General features: G+C 43.3%; 1 protein-coding gene across 1 annotated transcript; it reads left to right on the forward strand.

The window, feature by feature from the left end:
• Positions 1-8,948: 8,948 nt before the first annotated feature.
• LOC103540570 (cytochrome P450 2F5-like) lies at positions 8,949-19,807 on the forward strand. The gene is given in 10 exon segments (XM_008507178.2): positions 8,949-9,119; positions 9,191-9,353; positions 11,666-11,815; positions 16,279-16,365; positions 16,368-16,426; positions 16,840-17,016; positions 17,465-17,606; positions 18,195-18,370; positions 18,926-19,067; positions 19,626-19,807. Coding segments are annotated over 10 exon segments (1,449 nt in total).
• Positions 19,808-20,326: the final 519 nt, after the last annotated feature.

Here is a 20,326-nt window from a genome sequence, read left to right on the forward strand (position 1 = left end):
CTCTTTGTCCATTAGATTCCTTATTTCTCTTTTATTTCATTCTTTTTCTGGGTTTTGTCCTCTTCCATTGCTTCGAAACTTTTGAAATCTTTTGAGGTAAATATTAATAAAAATACAACATAAAATTTATGGAATGCTGCTGACAATGCTTACAGGGAATTTTATAATGTTAGTTGCTTTTATTAGAATAGAAAGAGGTCTAAATCAATGATGTAAGATTCCATCATAGTAATTTAGAAACAGAAGAACAAAATAAGCTCAAAGTAAGTTCAAGGAAGAAAATATTAAAGGTAAAAGTGGAAATAAGCAAAATAGAAAGCAAATATTAGAGAAACTTAACAAAGACAAAAGATAGATCTTTGAAAAGAAAAAGAATTATAAACCACGAACTAACATGATAAAAAAAGAGAAGGGAGCTAACATAACCCACATCAGAAATGAAACAGGGTTACCACTGTAGATCCTACAGATATTACAAGTATAATAAGAGAATATTATAAACATTTTGACACAACCAATTTGAGAATCTAGATGAAATGGGAAAATCCCTTGAAAGACATAAAATCAGTCATCAACTCAAAGCTCATTCAAGAAGAAATACATACCTTTAAATAGACAAATCTGTATTAAAGAAATAAGATTTAATTAAAATTCTTCCCAAGAGTAAATTCCAGACCCAGGTAACTTCACTGGGGATTTCTACAAAACATTTAAGAAAGAACGAATACTAATTGTGTAAAACATCTTTAGAATATAAAAATTGAGATAAAACTTCCCAACTCTTTATATGAGACTAACAATAACCGGATATCAAAACTAGATGAAGAGTTCATAAGAAAAGAAAACTATCGACTGACATATCTCATGAATATTAAAACAAAAATCCTTCAAATTATTAACAAATTGAATCTAACAATATGTAAAAAGAATGTCAAAACATATTTTCCCCCAGGAATACAAAATTTACTTTTGAAAAAAAATTCAATGTAATCAACTCATCATCTTAGAAAAAAAGATGGAGAGAGTGTCATAAGGAAGATGTCTCTCTGTCTTCCTCTCATTCATGATCTCTCTGGCCCCCTCTCTTTTGCTCTTGTCCCTCCCTCCCTCTCTCTCCTCATATCTTTCTTTTTCTTTCTCTCTTGCTGTACCTCTCAGTCTCTTTTTCCTTGTATGTCTCTCTGTCTCTCTCTCCCTCCTTTCCCTCTGTTTCCATCTTTCCACATCTTTTTCACTATCCCCATCTCACTGTAGTTGGTGCCTCTAAGTTGCCCAAAAGGTGTCTTGATTTTTGTGAAAGAAACAGTGTAGGGCTGGGGGAGAAGTTTCCAGAGCTGTCTTGACCCCATGGTTCATTATTGAATAACAGGGAATTCCCATGGCCCCAGAAAGACTGAGTTGAGAGACACAGGAACAAGAGACCCAGGGGGACAGCTCTCATTTAGATTGTCCTTGTCTTGCTCATGGTCCCTGGGCTCCTGTGCAGAAGACATCGTGAGTGAGAGAGTTGGTGAGTCTCCTAATAGCAGACTCACATCACCATTATTTCTTTGGGTAACAGACAGAATCATGGAAACATTTACCCATAGGTCCAGTAGATCTTAGAATCATGAAATCTTAGAATCACAGACTTCTCAATCCACTAGAAAGTAAGCTCCTTGAGAAGTGAGATTTTTGCCTGTGTTTTGATCTGTGAATTTCCACACAAAGTATTGGTGGCAGAGGTGCGCTAAGATCCAAGTTTCCAAAACACACCTTGCATCTTCTCTCCATCGTCCTCCTATTTGAGACCAGAATCCCCTCTCCTCTGTTCCTCGCTTACTGTCCCCCGGCTATCCTGACTGGAGAAAATTGAAGAAGAGCAGGTGTCCATATTCTCCTCCTTCCTCCCTGGCTTCACCCTCACCTCCTTCAGGGATTTCTACAGGTTCTCCACATGCATACCCAGGATATTTCTTACAAAGTGTTTGATTGCAGGACTGATAAGCAATGACCAGAGGGTGAGGAGTAGGAAGTGTGAGAGTGTCAGCTACACAGCAGTTTCCACGTGCTTAATGCTCTTTAATCACAGCCATCAGCTGCTCCCAGGTGCTATCAGGTCACCATCCTCTTGCATCAAAGCCCCAAGAATATAATGGGGGAGAGAGATCCTGTGTGCATCCTACCCGGTTATTGCTTTAGGTATCATCCTGGATGTATTAGTTTTCTAGGGCTGCTATAAATAAGTACCACAATGGATTGCTTAAACAACAAACATTTGTTATTTCAGCTCACATGGCTACAAGTCTGAGATCAAACTTCAGGTGTTTTGCTGGCAATCTTGGTGTGTAGAAGCATCACCTTGATCTTTTCCTCCATCTTCACGTGCTCTTCTCTGTGTGTGTGTCTTATTCCAAATCTCCCCTCCTTGTGAGGACATCAGGCATATTGGATTAGGGACCCATGATTCTCTAGTTTGATTTCATCTTAACTAATTAGAACTATAGTGGCTCTATTTCCAAATAAGGTCACATTCTGAGGCACTGGAGGTTAGAATTTCAACACATGAACATTTGGGGACACAATTTAACCCATAGCACTGCGTATTCCCTGCTCAATTGACTCTGAGAGATCTCTCCCAATTGTCCGACCCTCCTCCAGAGTCTACTTTTGGCTGACCTCATTCCATGCCCCTTGGCTGTATCCCCATGCCTGTGTCCATATATCTCCATTTGACTGTGCTTACATAGTTTTCTGGTCCATAGTTAGTCTCTTCCTTTAACTGTCTTTCAGTTGCACTTCAGGGACTGTGATTGTTTGCATCTGCCTGCTTTCTTCTTTCTTAGCTTGTCCTTTCCCCAAATTCTCCTGTTACTTCCTTCTCTCTCTATTACACCCTATTCAGCTGCCACATCTGGATAACTAGTGGTAGGTTGTCTTCTCCATGGGTTTGCATGGATACATGTGGGAATCCCCCCATATGTGCCGTGGGGGCCTTCATTCTGTTGCAGGAGATCATAGCAACATTCTTGCTAGGCTTTAAGCTTAGGAAAAATAAGTTACAAATGGGTGGCTGAGAAATATGTGATCTGCTGATTCTCATAAATTACTATACCAGATTGTCGTGCTTTGGAATCAAGGGCCAGAAGGGAGTATCTTATCGAGCACAAAGGCAAGGGACTTAGGAAAGCTGGGCCCTTGCAGGAATGGGACACCATCTGCATAACTTGCTGATTGTTCCTAGGATACTTCCTAAAGGAATGGCCTTGGATAGTGCCGGGGTACAGCGGAGGGAGGAAGACTAGAACTGCTGAGCTTTGACTTGCATATCCCTGCTGGTATGAGTTCCTGCTATGCTTGTATTTCTTTGCCTGAAAATAAATATGTGGCGATCAGAGGGACCTCACCTCAGTCCTTGAGGCCAAGTGTCCCCTGTCCCATTGAATAATATGGATTGCATCTATTATATAGATTGTGTTCTGTCTATTAATTCCATCCACCCCTTCAGCTGGCTGTCTAGCTGGTCTTGGCAGCACATTCCTCTTGCCTTTTCTGAACCACCTTTGCAAATACTCTGTTTCTCTGGTCTAACTCTTTTCTTGCCCAATAAGCTCCCCATTCTGCTTCTATCTCTAGGTTCACCTGCTCAGATCAGTGACCCCAGAGCTGAACAAACTATCCTGTCATCATGACCTTTTGACGGAATGCCCCAAGGACAGTAGGCTTGCAAACCCACCTCCCCCAGGAGAAAGTTCTGGAGGAGTATGTTGTTTTTTTTCCAGGATGGTCCTTATGCATAATAATAGAGAAGCCTTGAGAGGTAAGTGGGATAGAAGTCAGACTCAGGAAAGGACTTGGCGAAAGTGGTGCCTTTTCTGCTCCTGTCTTCTATGGGAATCCAAATACGTGTGGATGTGGTCTAATTTGGGGTTACAACTTCCTAGAATGGAATTCTCCTTTATCATCCTTGCCAGGGTGGGATTTGGTGTTCTAGGAGCTGGACTGACCCTTGGTTCAGTTGAAGCTCTGCTTTCTTCCATATATTTGCCCCTCTCCCTTGCCAATCACCAAATTAGAAGACAGGCTCAAGACTGGTGCACAAATTAGCCTCCCCAACTAGGTAAAGCCGATGGTAAGCAAGACTGTGCTGCCCTGTTTTGCATTGTTGAATCCTGTCTAGCCTCTGTTATACATTTAGATGACCTATGTTAAAAGTCTGCCAATTAATTGGAATTCAGGGACAGATCTGTGGGATTGGAGCCCTCCTTAATGTGGCTGTGGATAATGTCCCTTGGTCTGGATTTATTTGTGTGTCTTAGAATGGATCTTTGACTGATGCTAAGCTCAGGCAAGAGATTATACCCTGTGCCTTTTCCAAACAGGCTTTGGCCCCTGATTTAGGGCACTCAGAGGAAACGCTATACCCTGTGTGATGTATGGACCCATCAGGTGGGCCATCAGATCCTGGAGACCTCCATCCTATATACTACTTTTGTTGTCTCCCCTTTCCCCCCACACACCGACCTCTGGTAAACATCATTCTACTTTCTGTTACTATGAGTTTGACTTATTTTTTAACGCTTCCACATTTCAATGAACTCATACAATATTTGTATTCCTGGGTCTGACTTACTTCACTTGACAAAGTTCTCTAGTATCCTCTATGTTGTCACAAATGGCAACATTCCCTCCAAAAAAGAAGCTTTAATAAAAGCTGAATAATATTCCATGGTATACATATATATCTCCACACACTACATTTTCTTTATCATTCCTTGAGTTGTAAAGTAAAAATAAACAAGTGAAGTACATTGCACTAAAAAGTTTTGGTACAGAAAAAAAATTTTAAAAAGAGACAACTTACAGAAGAAGAGAAAATATTTGCAAACCCTATATCTGATAGGGGGTTAATATCCAAAATACATAAGGAATACTCACACTTCAATAGCAAAACCCCCCAAATCACCAGATTAAAAAATGGGTAAAGGACGGGAATAGACATTTTTCTGAAAAAGACAATAAAATGGCCAACAGGTATGTGAAAAGACACTCAACATCATTAATCCTCAGAGAAATGTAAATCAGAACCACAATGAGATCTCTCTTCACACCTAAGGCTGGCCGTTAGCAAAAAGATGAGAGATAAATGCTGGTGAGGATGTGGAGAAACTGCAGCCCTTGTTCACTGTTGGTGAAAGTAACAGTGCAAGAAAGTAAATGGGTGCAGCCACAATGGAAACAGAATGGCAATTCCTCAAAATATTGAAAACGGAGCTACCATACAATCCAAAAATCCCACTTATGGGTGTGTATATAAAGGAAGTGGAAACACAATCTCCAAGAGATATCCGTATTCCCAGATTCACTGCAGCATAATTCACATTAGCCAAGATATGCAAACAACCTAAATACATTGACAGATGAATGGATAAGGATCCACAGCAATCGTTACTTTATAAGACATAAGTCAGGTTTGAATTAACCCCTTCACTGTGCCAAGGGCTGCATTGGATGTTTTCCCCTAGAATCAAGAGGATCAGGATCTTTGCTAGAACAGAGGTCTGGGCAGCAGTAGCAGATGAATGTAAGAGTTCTGATGAGTAGTCCACTCAGGAGTGGGCACTTCAGCATGTCAACTAAAGTTTATTTCCTCTTCTCTCTCTCTCTGTCTAATCCCTAAAGCTCTTTCATGAGTGACCACCTGATGGGTCCGTACATAGCACAAGAAACAGTCTTTTCCCTGAGTGCCCTACAGATCAGGGGCCAGCTTGGTTGGGACACACAACTAATCAGGCATAGGGTATAAGTCTTTTCCCTGAGCTTAGTGTCAGTAACAGCTTTATTCTAAGACATACAAATAAATCCAGGCCAAGACACATAATCCACAGCCACATTAAAGAGGGTTGCAATCTCATAGTACCATCACAAAGTGCCAACTAAGTAGTGGAACTTTCAGCTTAGTCATCTAAATCTACAACAGAGGCTCGATAGGACTCAATCATGCCACACAAGGCAGCACAGCTCTGCTTACCACCAGCTTACCTAGTTGGGGAGGCTAGACTGTGACCCGTCCTGAGCCTGTCTTCTAATTTTGTGATTGGTAAGGGAGAGGGGCAAATATAGGGAAGAAAGCAGAACTTCAACTGAACCAAGGACCTGTCCAGCTCCTAGAACACCAAGTCCCACCCTGGCATGGATGAGAAAGAGGGAAATTCCCTTATAGGAAGTTGTAGCCCCAAATTAACCTACATCCACAAGTATTTGGATTCCCGTAGAAGACAGGAGCAGAAAAGGCACCACTTTCACAAAGTCCTTTCCTGAATCTAACTTCTACTTACCACTCAAGCCTTTTTCTCTATTTTTAGGCATAGGGAGTGTCCTGGAAAAAAACATACTTCCAGAACTTTCTCCTGGGGGAGGTGGGTTTGCACACCTTCTGTCCTTGGGGCATTCTATCAAAAGGTCACGGTGACATGATAGTTTGTTCAGCTCTGGGGTCACTGATCTGAGCAGGTGAACCTAGAGATAGAAGCAGAATGGGGAGCTTATTGGGCAAGAAAAGTGTTAGACCAGAGAAACAGAGTATTTGCAAAGGTGGTTCAGATAAAGCAAGAGGAGTGAAGGCTCCCACAATGTATAGAGGGGGGATTCCCACATGCAAAGCCATGGAGAAGACAACACACAATTAGTTACCCAGATGTGGTGGCTGAATGGGATCTGATGGATAGAGAAGGAAGTAACAGGAGAATTTGGGAAAAGGATAAGCTAAAAGGGAACAAAACAGATGCAAACAACCACAGTCCCTGAGGTGTGACTGAAGGACAGTTAAAGGGAGAGACTAACCATGGACCAGAGAACTATATAAGCACAGTCAGACAGAGATAGATGGACACAGGCATGGGGATACAGCCAAGGGGCATGGAGTGAGTTCAGCCAAGGGCGGGCCTTGGAAGAGGGTAGGACAATTGGGAGAGATCTCCCAGAGGTAATTGAGCAGGGGATACTCAGTGTTATGGGTTAAATTGTGTCCCCAAATGTTCATGTGTTGAAATTCTAACCTCCAGTGCCTCAGAATGTGACCTTATTTGGAAATAGGGCCACTACAGTTCTAATTAGTTAAGATGAGATCAAACTGGAGAAGCATGGGCCCCCAATCCAGCATGTCTGATGTCCTCATAAAAAGGGGAAATTTACAGCAAGATACACACACAGAGGGGATGGCACGTGAAGATAGAGGAAAAGATCAAGGTGATGCTTCTACACACCAAGATTGCCAGAAAACTACCAGAATCTTGATCTCAGACTCACAGCTACCAGAACAAAACAAATAATTTTCTTGTTTAAACAATTAGTTGTGGTACTTAGACACAGCAGCCCTAGCAAAGTAAAGTGACCAGCATGATGCCAAGAGCAATGACTCAGTAGGATGTTGAGGACCTCCCTCCCACTTCCAATTCTGGGGTTGATGCAAGAGGACAGTGATATGATAAGACCTGGAAGCACCTGCTCCGTGGTGATCAAATAGAATAAAGCTCCTGGGAACTGCTGTGTGGCTGTCACGCTCAGGCTTCCGCCTCCTCCTCACCCTCTGACCATCGCTTTTCAGCCCTGCAGTCAAGCACTTTGTAAGAAATATCCTGGGTGTGCGTGTGGAGAACCTGTGGAAATCCCTGAAGGAGGTGAGGGGGAAGCCAGGGATGTGGGTGGAGAATGTGGGCATCTGCTCTTCTCCAACTTTCTCCAAACAGACAGTCAGGATAGCTGGGGAAAGGTAAGTGAGGAACTGAGGGGTGGGAGTTCTGGTCTCAGATAGGATGATGGAGAGAAGATGCAGTGGGTATGTTTTGGAAACCCACCCTTGGCACCGATCCTTTGTGTGGAAATGCGCAGTTCAAAAAATAGACAAAAATCCCTGCCCTGGCTGAGCTTACTTTCTAATGGATTGAGGAGTCTATTTATTCTGTCATAGTTTCATGGTTCTATGATCTATTTTATTTAAGGGTAAGTGTTTCCATGACTCTGTTATCCAAGGAAATAGTGAAGATCTGAGTATACTATTCTGAGATTCACCAAGTCTCTCACTTACAGTGTGTATTACACAGACACCCAAGGGCCAGGAGCAAGAGAAGGAGAATCTAAATTGGAGCTCTATCCCCGAGTCTCCTGTTCCCTCTCTGTTGCTCAGCCATTAGGGGGTCATGGGAATTCCTTGTTGTCAAACAATGAATCATAGGGTCAGAGCGGCTCTGGGGCCTTCTCCCCCAGCCCCCCCCCCCCCCCCGTTCCATGCATAAAAACCTTGAGGCATCTATTGAACAACTTAGAGGCACCAACCACACTCAGATGGGGACAGTGAAAAAGATGTAGAAATATGGAAACATGGAGACAGAAGGAAAGGAGGGAGGGAGAGACAGAGGGACACACAGGGAAAAGGAGATAGAGAGAAGGAGGGAAAGAGACAGCAGGGGAGACAGGGATAGAGAGAAAGAAAGAAAGACAGGAAGAGAGAGAAGCCTTTCCCTTATGCTCTCTCCAACGTCTCTCTGAGTTTGAGGTAAGTCTCTTTTTCTCTCTCTGTCTCTGCCTCTCTATCTCTGTGTAAGTCATTCTCTGTCTACCTCTTTCTGTCCCTATCTATCAATTTCTCTATCTCTTTCTTTATATCTTTCTGGCTCCCTCTTTGTCTCTCTGCCTATCTCTTTCTTAATGTTTCTCACTCTATCACTGCCTCTTTCTGCCACTGCTACTCTTTCTCTCATTCTTCCTCCCACCCAACTTCCCTCCCTTTCTCTCTCAAGTCGGATTCCTTGTCTCTATTCCTCTCTACTTCTTTTCCTCTCCTCAACTTCCTCTGTATCTGGGCCCTGGGGGAGGCATGTTCCAGATGGAGATGAGGGGTACATCTATCCCTTCCCCAGCCACAACCGCTCTCACCTTCATTTCAGATGCTGCCTGCAACTGCCTTAACCATGGATCTTTTGAGCACAGCCATCTTACTTCTGGCCCTGGCTCTTAGCTGTCTTTTCCTGACTCTTGGCTCAAGGCGCAAGGAGAAACTTTCCCCAGGACCCAGACCCCTTCCATTCATGGGAAACCTGCTGTAGCTTAGCTCCCAAAACATGCTCACATCCCTCACAGAGGTACTGAACCCTTAGCTTGAGGGCAGGGGAGACAGGGAGGCCAAATGTAACTTCTGTGTTCCTACCCACAGCTCAGTAAGGAATATGGCCCTGTGTACACCTTGCATCTGGGATCCAGGCAGGTGGTGGTCCTCAGCAGATACCAAGCTGTGAAGGAGGCTCTTGTGGACCATGATAAGGACTTCAGTGGCCAGGGTGATGTCCCCTTATTTTCCAAGTTCAACAAGGGAAATAGTAAGCCTGATCCTCCTCTCCTCTATCACAGAAAACACTTTCTCCATTATTGCAGCATGAAAGAGAGAGATAGTTACCCAATATTGGTGTCCCTCAGGGTCATTGATCCAACTAGTCACATCAGATGGCATAGAAACTGCACAGTCCAGGACCTGGGATGAAGTTGTCCAACTTTCACCATCCCCAGACACCATCAATAACTTAAATTTTACTTTTTTGTTGGAATCCCCATTTCCATTTCAAGCTCAACCTTAGTATCATCAACCTTTATTTTAGCATCAAAATAATACTCAACTTCCATCTCAACTGACAAGTCAAATGATCCAGAACCAGTTCTGACTGTCCACCTAGACCTCAACTCAATCTCTGTGATAAATTTCCATAATCAATCCCATCCTAATCCTATTGGTGAAAATGAATTCATAATTTCTCTCCAATCCTTAGCTCCATCTTCTATTCCAAATACTGTCCAATTTGGCCAGACTCAAATACCTATTTTCCTTCTAAATCCTACAAACGCAATCACCCAATCCAACACATTAAATAACAAATGCAACTTCAACCCAAACCAAAAGTCAACCTGAAAACCAACATACAAAAACCATTGCCTACTCCAATATCATTTGAAAAAGTAAAAACCTCATAGGAGAGTGAAATCAGTGTGGACTCAAAAAGAAAATCCAGCCGTGTCACTAAGCAGACTGGAAGGACAGAGACAGAAAGCCAGCTATAAAGTTAACTGGAAACATTGTTCCCCCCAACATCATGCAGTAGTTGTAAAATGCCATAAAGACCTTCTATTTTGAATGACTACTGATTTTTTAAACAATGACCCCAAGACTGCTTTTTTATACCCACCCACTGCTGGAAATATGCAATTATCCAATCACACATATCACAAGATTGCATCCAATTGCTAGGTAACCCCCACTTCTCCTAATCCCTCTTTAGAAAGAAAAAGTAATACAGAATTTACCCCTCTTAACTTAGACTTCTCAGGATTCTTAAGCAGAGCCCAGATCTTATACAAGGCACTTATCCCATCCCACTTTATGACTGGCATGCCGTGGTGGCTCTGTAGTGTCTTTCCTCCGTGTATCAAGTCAATTGACCTGATTTTGTCACACTACACTTTTGTCCCTGCTGGTCTTTGGCTGATTATGATTTAATATATTCTACCCAGGCCCGTTATATTACCAACCTCACCAACTCAACACCATTCTGATCATCAATTTCAATACAATCCACTAATCCCATACTTGATCTAATCTAATTCTCTTGCTTCAACTCCTTGTCAATCATATTGCCCAACCAAACTACACCTTATCAACTCCATTGTAAACTCCAAGTGCATCCACCTCAAATGCTAGGTCTAGCCCTTGGTGACAATTCAATATCTTGTCTTATTTGGACTTGAGAAAATAGCTATTACTGTGTTTCTCAAACTTTTAAAGCACATATTATTTATTCAGAATATTAGGTTTAATGTTAATATGAAGCTAAAAAAGACGGAGGCCTAGCTGAAGGTGAGTGACCTGGAGACCTGCACCCTGGGCTCACTCTCTCAATCCTGCAGAGTCCCATGGGGAACCTATGCTCATTCCATAGGGTGAGTTCCAGATGTCTGACTTGCCTCAGAGTGTCTGGGGGCAAAAATCTTTCTATTAATATTGAGATCACTTCCCATTCCCTACCTTCATCTGCTCCCTCTAGCTTGATCTTATGACTACCACTGTCCATGTATATTGGAAGAGGGAGAGGAAGAAGGTAGATAAGGTCACCTTATTAAATTGTGGCAGTAAAACATCTGAGAACGTACATAGCGTGTTGTTAAAAACAGCCACCATCTACGTATTTCATACATAGTACAAAGAAAGCAACCTGGGGTCTGCCATATGCTAGCTGTGTACTCTTGGCAGGTAGCTTCCCTGATCTGACCCTCAGTCTGCTATTCTGAGGAGACTGACAGAAGATTCAATGAGATAATGTAATTCATTTGTTTTGAGGCCAGCAGTTCAGAGTCAAATAATTGGCCCTTACCCTCTCAAAGCCCTTAGTCTAATGGGGGAAACAGCCCTGTCACTAGGCAGTGATGTGACGAACTCATCAAGGTTGTGAAGGGAAAATCCTGGAAGCTCTGGGAGCCCAGAGAAGAAGACTGATCTGACTTGCGAAGATCAGGGAAGGCTTCCTAGTGCAGAGAACTTACGTATTCTGTGGTTCTCCAAGCAGTATCAGGGAAGAGAGACTCACAGGGCAGTGATCTCCAGGAATGAATGTCAATTGAACTAGCTCCTCCACTTTTCTTTCAGCTATTGCTTTCTCCAATGACAATAAATGGAAGGTCCTAAGAAAGTTTGCTGAACAGACTTTGCATAACATCAGGATGGGGAAACAGAGCTTCGAGAAGCGCATCATGGAAGAAGTCAGCTTCCTGATGGTAGAGCTAAGGAAAAATGAAGGTCAGCCCTGGTCCTGGCTCTTTGACATTTGACTTTTTATGTCAAAGTTACTTTGTATGGGAGTGCAGGTTGTGCACTGCAGCACTCCTGGAAGCTTCATTCACTTAGACTCTAATGCGAATAGCTTACCCTGGAGTGCTGCAACCAAGTATTCTGGTTTGGGGTGCTGTGTTCCCTTGATGAATAGTGGCAGGATAGATTGATGCAGTAGCAACTGTCATTTGATCCTGTTATCTGTCCATATGGTATTTGGAGTCCAGCATATGTAATTGTGGGGAAGATTATGATGATGATGGTGAGATGATGATTATACTTTGAACACTCACTATGTTTCTGGTACTATGCTAACCACCTCAGTTCACATAAGCCACACAATAATCAGGAATTATAAGGAAATGGAATCACAAAGAGATAAAATGACCATCTCAAAGTCATAACGCCACTTGGTGGAGGAATCAGGATCCAAATGTAAGTTGAACTGGCACTAGAGTTCACACTTAACCAATGCAGTACTCATCTAAGATATTATCTTTAGAACAATACCTGTTAAGACTTGAATGATTGCTGCGTGTCAGACGCCGTGCTAAGTAATTCACACATACTAAATCATTTCATCCTCACAATAACCACATAGGGCAGGAACCATTACAGAGGAGGACACAAAGGCCCATAGAGTTTAAATTACAGAGTCTAATGTCACGAAGCTAGGAAGTAGTGGAACTAGGATTCAAAGTCAAGCCAAAATTGGTGCTCATCCACGTCTTGCTCTGTGCTGATCCAAGGAAAAGAGAAACAATTTAAATAGCATTATGGAATTTCTGCTTTTGGTTAAGGTAGAGTAAAAGAGACTGGATTTTACCTCCATGTGAAATAACAAAAAAATGAACAGAATATATGAAATGTTGGGAGCTCAAGGGTATCCCAAGAGTTGGTCTGAGCTGAGGAAACAGAGCTGGGGGTTTAGGGAGGTCAAGCTCTCTAGACTTCTCAGAGAAGTAAACTAGTGAGGAGAGAGTGGCAAAAGTTGAGACTTCCAAACATCTGCAGAGGGTCTGTTTGTGTCTATCTGAGACTGATCAGCACATGTGTATGAGGAACTACCTGAGGGCAGGGGAAGAACCATGAAAGAGAAGCGTAACAGTCTACATAGCTCACTCAGGCTGGAGAGAGCTCCTGTTTCCTCCGTCCAGGTGGAAAATGTTATAATATGGCACATTAAGTAGGGCACTTGGAAGGATATTGCTTTAAGAGTTGTCTAAGATTATCCCTAGACTACAATATACTTTAATTCCATCTAAAAAAAGCCTAAAACAAGCCTCCAAAGGAAAAATTGTTTCCAAGTAATTTAACTGTACCCCATATTAGGGCTTAAGACTACTTATAGAAATAAAAATATACCTGGTGCCCAACAATATCTGGCAATGAATAAAAAATTACCAGACTTTTAAGGATACAGGAAAATATGGCTGATCTAGTTATCATTGTGTAGCACATTACACCAAAATTAAACATCTTAAAATAAAAAAAATTATCTCCCAGTTCCCGAGTAAATGCAGGAGCATTTACTGGGTAGTTCTGTATCAGAATCTTCCTTTAGGTTACTGTCAAAGGGTTGGCCAGAGCTTCATTCATCTGAAAGCTTGGCTGGGACTGGAGGATATGCTCCAAGCCCAATGATCTGATTGATAGCAGCAGCCTTCAGTTTCAAAGCACGTGGGCTTCTCTATAAAACTGCTCACAACGTGGCAGCAGGCATTTTCTAGAGTTAGTGATGTGTGTGTGTGTGTGTGAGAGAGAGAGAGAGAGAGGGAGAGAAAGAGAGAGGGAGAGAACTTAGATGGAATCCAAAGTGCTTTTTACAACTTAATGTCAAAGTAACATACCAGAATTTCTGTCCTTTTCTATTCATCACACAGATCAACCTTGCTACAATGTGGGGAGGGATTACACAAAGTCATAAATACCAGAAGTGGAGACCATTGGTAATCATCTTGGAGACTGCTACTCATGATCCATAATGTTAAGAAAAGTCAGTCAATCTAAAATGACCCAGAAATGACTCAAATGATAGATGTGGTAGACAAGGGCGTTAAAGCAATTGCTGTAACCATATTCCATAATTTCAAGAAGTTAAAGGAAAACATAGGCATGCTAAGGAGAGACAAGGAAGATGTAAAAGAGACTAACTTGAACTTAAACATTGAAAAATGCAATATTTGAAATAAAAACAATAATAGTAGGGATTTACACAAGATTAGATACTGCAGGAGAAATGATTAGGAAACTCAAAGACATAGTTATCAAACCTATAATAATAAACACTGTGTGAAAATAGAACACAGAAAATTGTGGGACAACTTCAAATGCCCTAATAGATGTGTAATTGGAAGTCTCAAAATAAAGAGAGAATACAGGAAAATTAAATAAAAGAAAGGATAAAATATCCCATAATTGGTAAAATTGAAAACCCAATGTAAACTACAAGCACGAGAACATCAAGAAAACTATACGAAGACAGACCGTAATCAAGTTGTCTAAAACTATTGATAAAGAGAAAAATCCTAAAAGCAGCCAGAGGAAGAAAGGCACATTATATAGAGCAAGAAAAATAAGAAGACAGTCCACTTACAGTTGGAAACAACGGAAGCTGCAAGGCAATTGAACAACCTCTTTAAAGTCCTAAAAGGATGAAAAGAACTGTCTACCAATAATTTTATGCCTGATAAAATTATCTTTAAAAAAATGAAGGAAAAAATAAAGACTTTTTAAGGCATACAAAATCAGAATGAAATAATCATCAACAGACCTTCACTACAAAAAATGTTAAAGGCAATCTTTCAGGCAGAAGGAAACTGATCCCAGATAGAAATATGTATCTACACAAAGGAATTAAGAACTGTGGGAGTGGAAAATATGTGGGTAAAAAGGAAAGACCTTTTTCTTACTTTAAAAAACTCTTTAAAAGTGTTTGCATGTTAAAGGCAAGAATAACAACAATGTACGGTGGGATGTCTAACACATGTAAAAGTTATGACAGCAGCACAGAGTCCAGGAGAAAGAAAATTGCAGAATACTCTCTTAAGGTTCTCATAGCATACGTGAAGTGTTGCATATTTCTTGAAGGTAGACTGTGTTCTGTTCAAGATGTATACTATAAACCTAAAGCAAACACTGGGAGAAAATACTTACAACTAATAAACAGCACCTACTACATATTATGCTCTGTGTTTAGTATTTTACATTTATAAAATGAATCCTCATTGTAATGTATGAGGTGGATGCTACTTTTAGCCCCATTTTAAATAGGAAAATGACATAAAGAGATGAATAGCTCTATGCCTTGGTCTTTGAGCCTTCATAACTCATGGGTAGACAAAAGTATCAGGTGCCTCTGCAGGTTTTGATGAAATGATGCATGTAAAATACTAACATTTCCCATCTCTGAAGGGGTCGTGATAGGAGAGGCCCTGAACTGAACACATGGCACAGACTCCTTGTGAAACTTCATGAGGTGGAAACTGTTATCTTTTCCATTTTTCAGAGGTGGAAACTAAGGCTCACAGAAGGCGGTAGTTGGCGCACAGGTCACATTGAGAATCAGGGGCCAAGCCAGGATTCAAACTTACTTCAGATTCTGAGAAATCTAGGGTGTAATGTGGTATAATGTCGAACTTATTGTGATGTATATTTCCCCTTATTTTCTGTATTTTTTCTGTTGAGTCATTGGGTCTTTGGGTGTAGCGCCTTGTGTGGTTTATTGATGACCGACATAGTAGCATGGTCAAACATGCCCTGTGGTACTGTACTGTATGGTTGCACTGAGACCCATAACTGGGGGCTGAGTTCTATAAGTTGTGTACTTGTGAGTTGTTTATAGAGTTTCCAAGTGTTCTGTTGCTGGATACTGCTTGTGTGTCACCTTTTCTGTCCTATTGCTTTGATTTATTGTGTCATGATGCCAATTGTAATGAGTTCTATACTGTCTGTCTTGTTGCTGTGTGTCATTTTGATGTTGCATATTGTACTGCAATTTGCCATTTTTGTATGTGTGCCTTGTGTTCTGGAATACTCCAACACATGTGTTATTACACAGCCATGTATTTTGTATGGTGCCCCTGTGTCTTCTGAAGTGTTCTGAGCTTCCCTGTGATTAACCTTATTATTGAATTTTGTTGTGTTGCAATACACAGCTGTCGTATTTGCTGTGAGTGTGGTTCCCATGTCTTGTTCAGTGTTCACTGGGACCTGCTGGGTTACTATATACTTTTGAGGTTTTGTTAGGCTATATGTTGTGTAGCCAAGTGCATGTTCTGTGCATCAATTATATTTCTGTAGATTAGTTGTATGTCATTTGAATTAGTTTTTTTTTTTTGCTGCACAAACTCTGTTGTGTTGCACATTGGAGGTCCTGAGTGGTGGAGCAATCAGACAGTGTCCTCACCCTCCTTATCCCCCACCCACAGGCCAGCTCTTAGACCCCACTTTGGTGCTGAGACTTTCTCTGTGCAACATCATCTGCTCTGTGCTCTTCGGCAGCCGCTTTGACTATGAGTGACCATCAGTCAGCTCCTCAGTGACAACTTCCAGATCATTAACAGCCACTGGGGCAAGGTTGGCCATCTGCTGAATGTCCATCCAGGATGAGTTGGGCAGCTTTAAGAACTGGGGGACAAAATTTTTGGGTTGGGGGGTAGGGCATTCGAAATTGGGGAACAGAAAGATTGGGTGGGGAAAGAGGACACCAAGGATCAGAGATTACTGGGATAAGGAGACACCAAGTTCTAGTAGGAGGTGGCAAGATTACCCCACAGGGCAGGGGTTGGAGACACCTCATTGACCACTTCAGAAACCTCATCTCTAACCTCCTGGCCTATCCCACCCATTCCTCAGCTGACACTTCAACATCTCTTTTCGTGTCTCACCTCTCCGCTCTCCCTTCCTCCCCTGGTTTATATCTGAACCCACCCTTCCTTTTTGACTCTCTGTATTTCCACCTGCCCCTCCTGCCCCTGCCCCACCCCTAGATGTACAACATCTTCCCAAGGCTCCTAGACTGGCTGCCTGGGCCACACCAACGTCTCTTCCATAACCTGAAGTGCCTCAAGCACCTCATCACCCTCAGCATTTGTGAACACCAGGCCTCCTTTGACCCCAGCTCTCCCCGGGACTTCATCGACTACTTCCTCGCCAAGATGACACAGGTAAAAATTGCCTGGAAGTCCCATCTCTGTCTGACCTGGAGCTTGTCTGCCAGCCCTGCCCTAAGAGAAAACCAGGAAGCCCAACATCAGGATCAGGTTGGGTAAGCTCAGAGGACAGGATGGAATGTTCTGAGATGCTCCTGCCCACCACATCTCAGGTAGAGCCCAAATACCTGGGTGCTTTGCCCTAGAAAAATTAGTCAACCTCATCCTCTTCCTGAATCATCAATTAATGCTCATTAATGGTCACTAAGGCACCCTCCAAGTCTCTGCTTTCAGGCCTTGGAGTGAGATGTATCAGGCCTTCCTCCTCCACATCCCCCAGTTCACCCAAGGGAAGGTTTAGATGGGGCAGACACTGACACACAGAAATAGATGTACAAATCTGGTGGGGTAATGTTGTGGATGTTCAAGCAACAGCCTGTGGCTACATACACCCTACCCTCAGGAGCATCAGGACCTGATGACCCACTTCAACTTGGAGACCTTGGAGACCACCACGCACAATCTGCTCTTTTCTAGCCTAGAACCCTTGAGCATCACGCTGCTCTATGCCTTCCTCACTCTGTTAAAGTACCCGAAAGTTCAAGGTGCGCCCCTGAACCTAACCAGGAGCCCTTCCCATGCAGTCCCACTCTCAAATCTCACATTGTACAGAATCAGTTCTAAATCTCCCATCCAAAGAGCCCTCCCAGCCTTACACACGCATCCTTATAATTGCATTCTCCATCTTATTCAAAGGGCCCTGAATCTTGCTTCCAATCTCTCCCACATACCCTGTCACCATTTTCCAGACTCTCTGGAACTCTGAATTCAGCTCACATGCACAAGGGGTACATGACTCAAACCTTTTGCCCAGAAGCTTTGCTCACATACTCAGTTCTAGCCTCCAAAAATTCTCTCATATCTCCTGCTATCTGTCCACCCACATTTCCTAGAAACAACCCCAGTCCCTCAGCGCCATGACCCAACCCAGTCATTTTCCACCACCTGCTTCTGTGAACCGACCAGCCCAATTAGCATTCCTTTCCCTCCCTGTCTTCCACAAATCCCAACGAGTTCCTATGGGCCCGCCTCCTGCTTCAAAAAGTGAGAATAGTTTCCCCCTGACTATCCCACAAACTCCTACACAGAGGCCCAGCCTCAGTGACAGTGCCTTCAGCCTCTGATGCCCACAGCCCACGTACAGGAGGAGATTGACTGTGTGGTGGGGCGTGCACGGCGTGCACGTGGGGCCATGCCTTACACGAACGCCATGATCCATGAGGTACAGTGCTTTGCAGACATCATGCCGATGAGCTACCCACACCGAATCTCCAGGGACACAGTATTCCGTGGCTTCCTGCTGCCCAAGGTGTGTCACCAGCTGATATCCACCTGGGAACCTGACAACTGTCACCTAGACCCTGGCTACCAGCATCTGATACCCTCATCGCCAGCACTCAGGGCCTTGGCAACTGGCACCCTGAGCTATAGCAATGGCATCCAAGGTCCTGGCACCCAAAACGAGACCTCTTCCACAGGATTTCCTCCTGTGCCCAGACACCTGGAACCCATTCTGAACATCTCGCCCCTTCACAAGTCCAGGTTCTCCTTCCCAGGACCCTTCTCCAGAACCTGGGGCTCATGGGATTATCCCAAGTGTTCTCCGAGACCACTCCCCTTTCCCAGAACACCAAGTCAGGGATCTGAGATGCCCTTTTTGAGGAGGAGGCCAGGCCCATAACTCAGAACCCGGTCCACACATCTCAGTCTGAGACCTGCACACGGCTCTTGGGACCTCAGACTTTAATTCACCCAACACTCTGTATTTCAAGTCCCCAAGGCCTCTAGCCCTGGAGAATGTGTGTTCTGCTTCTGAGACCCATGCTCTGGCCCCCCATACCATTGATTTCCACATCTCCCACAGAGCACAGATGTTATCACTCTCCTCAGCACAGTCCACCAGGACCCCAGTCTGTTCATGACGCCCCAGGAGTTCAACCCTGAGCACTTTCTGGATGCCAGTCAGTGCTTCAAGAAGAGCCCTGCCTTCATGCCCTTCTCTGCTGGTGAGTAGAATGAGGATGGGAGTCACAGCCTTGGAACAGCCAGAATCTCATTCTCCTACCTACATCCCTCAGCCCTGATTACACTCCTCACTTTCACTGCCTTTATTCTAGCTTTAGAAACACAGAAATCCCAAGGCAGTGTCTGCTTTGTCTGCTCAGAGACACACCCAACTCTCACTGTCCAATTCTGTAGGTAGAGGCAGAGAGTGATGAAAACCTTTGAGGTAGATATTGTAACATGAAGTCTCCATTTGTTGCAAGAGAGTTGGTTCTAATTTTTCTTATTTTAGTCTACTGTCTTGATGGAAAAAATATTGATGTTTACATAGTAGCAAAATAATAGAATAATTGTAAGAGAAAACACTTATGATATTGCCAACTGTGCGCACCCAGCACAGATGAGAAAGACTACAGAAATGGTTTAATAATATGGAGACAGAAGTCAGGCCTGTGGGGTCTGCATCTTGGCTCTGTCACCAGTAGCTCTGTGGCCTTCGGCAAGTCACTTAACTTCTCATCCCATCTACCATGTCAACTCACACCCTATCCCTCCACCAGGGAGTCGGATGTGCTTGGGACAGTCCCTGGCAAGCATGGCGTTCTTCCTCTACCTCACCACCATCCTGCAGAGTTTCTCACTGCAGCCGCTGGGGGCGCCCGAGGACATAAACCTGACCCCAATTGGCCCTGGCCCCAACAAGATACCAAGACCCTTCCAGATGCGTTTGTGCAAATGCTGAGACTCCGCCCACATTCCTGCCAGTGCTTCTCATCACACTTTTTCTGTTTCATTTTTTTTGCCTCAAACCTTCCACCCCACCCCAAATAAGTCTTCTACTTGTTTTAAATCTCCATGGCTACCTGCCAATCCAGAGTCAGCAAAAGCATGAGGGAGGGGAAGTCTATGCTTCTCTTCTAGTCACTCAGGGACCCTGAAGCTTGTCCATGTCTCACCTTTCTCTGGATTTTTTGTTTGGTTTCCCAGTAAACTTATCATGGAAATAAATTCAATGTGGTCTGCCTTGATTTAAAGGAGGAGAATGGTCCTCTGGGAAAGGCAGAGGGAGGTCATCTCTGCCATTTCTGGCTGCAAGGAGGGAGCTGGAACAGAGAGGACGTCTTGCTCTCACCTCAGGGAAGCTGTGGTAGTGGAATCAAAATTTGTAGGGGCAGGCTGGGAGGTAAAGACTGTAAAGGACTAAATATAGAGAGCAGAGAAAGAAGAACCAAGGCAGAAGGGAAAAATGACAACAACCCAG

This window comes from Equus przewalskii, chromosome 9 (genome assembly GCF_037783145.1).
Source record: "Equus przewalskii isolate Varuska chromosome 9, EquPr2, whole genome shotgun sequence".
In the NCBI taxonomy this organism is placed as follows: Eukaryota; Metazoa; Chordata; class Mammalia; order Perissodactyla; family Equidae; genus Equus; species Equus przewalskii.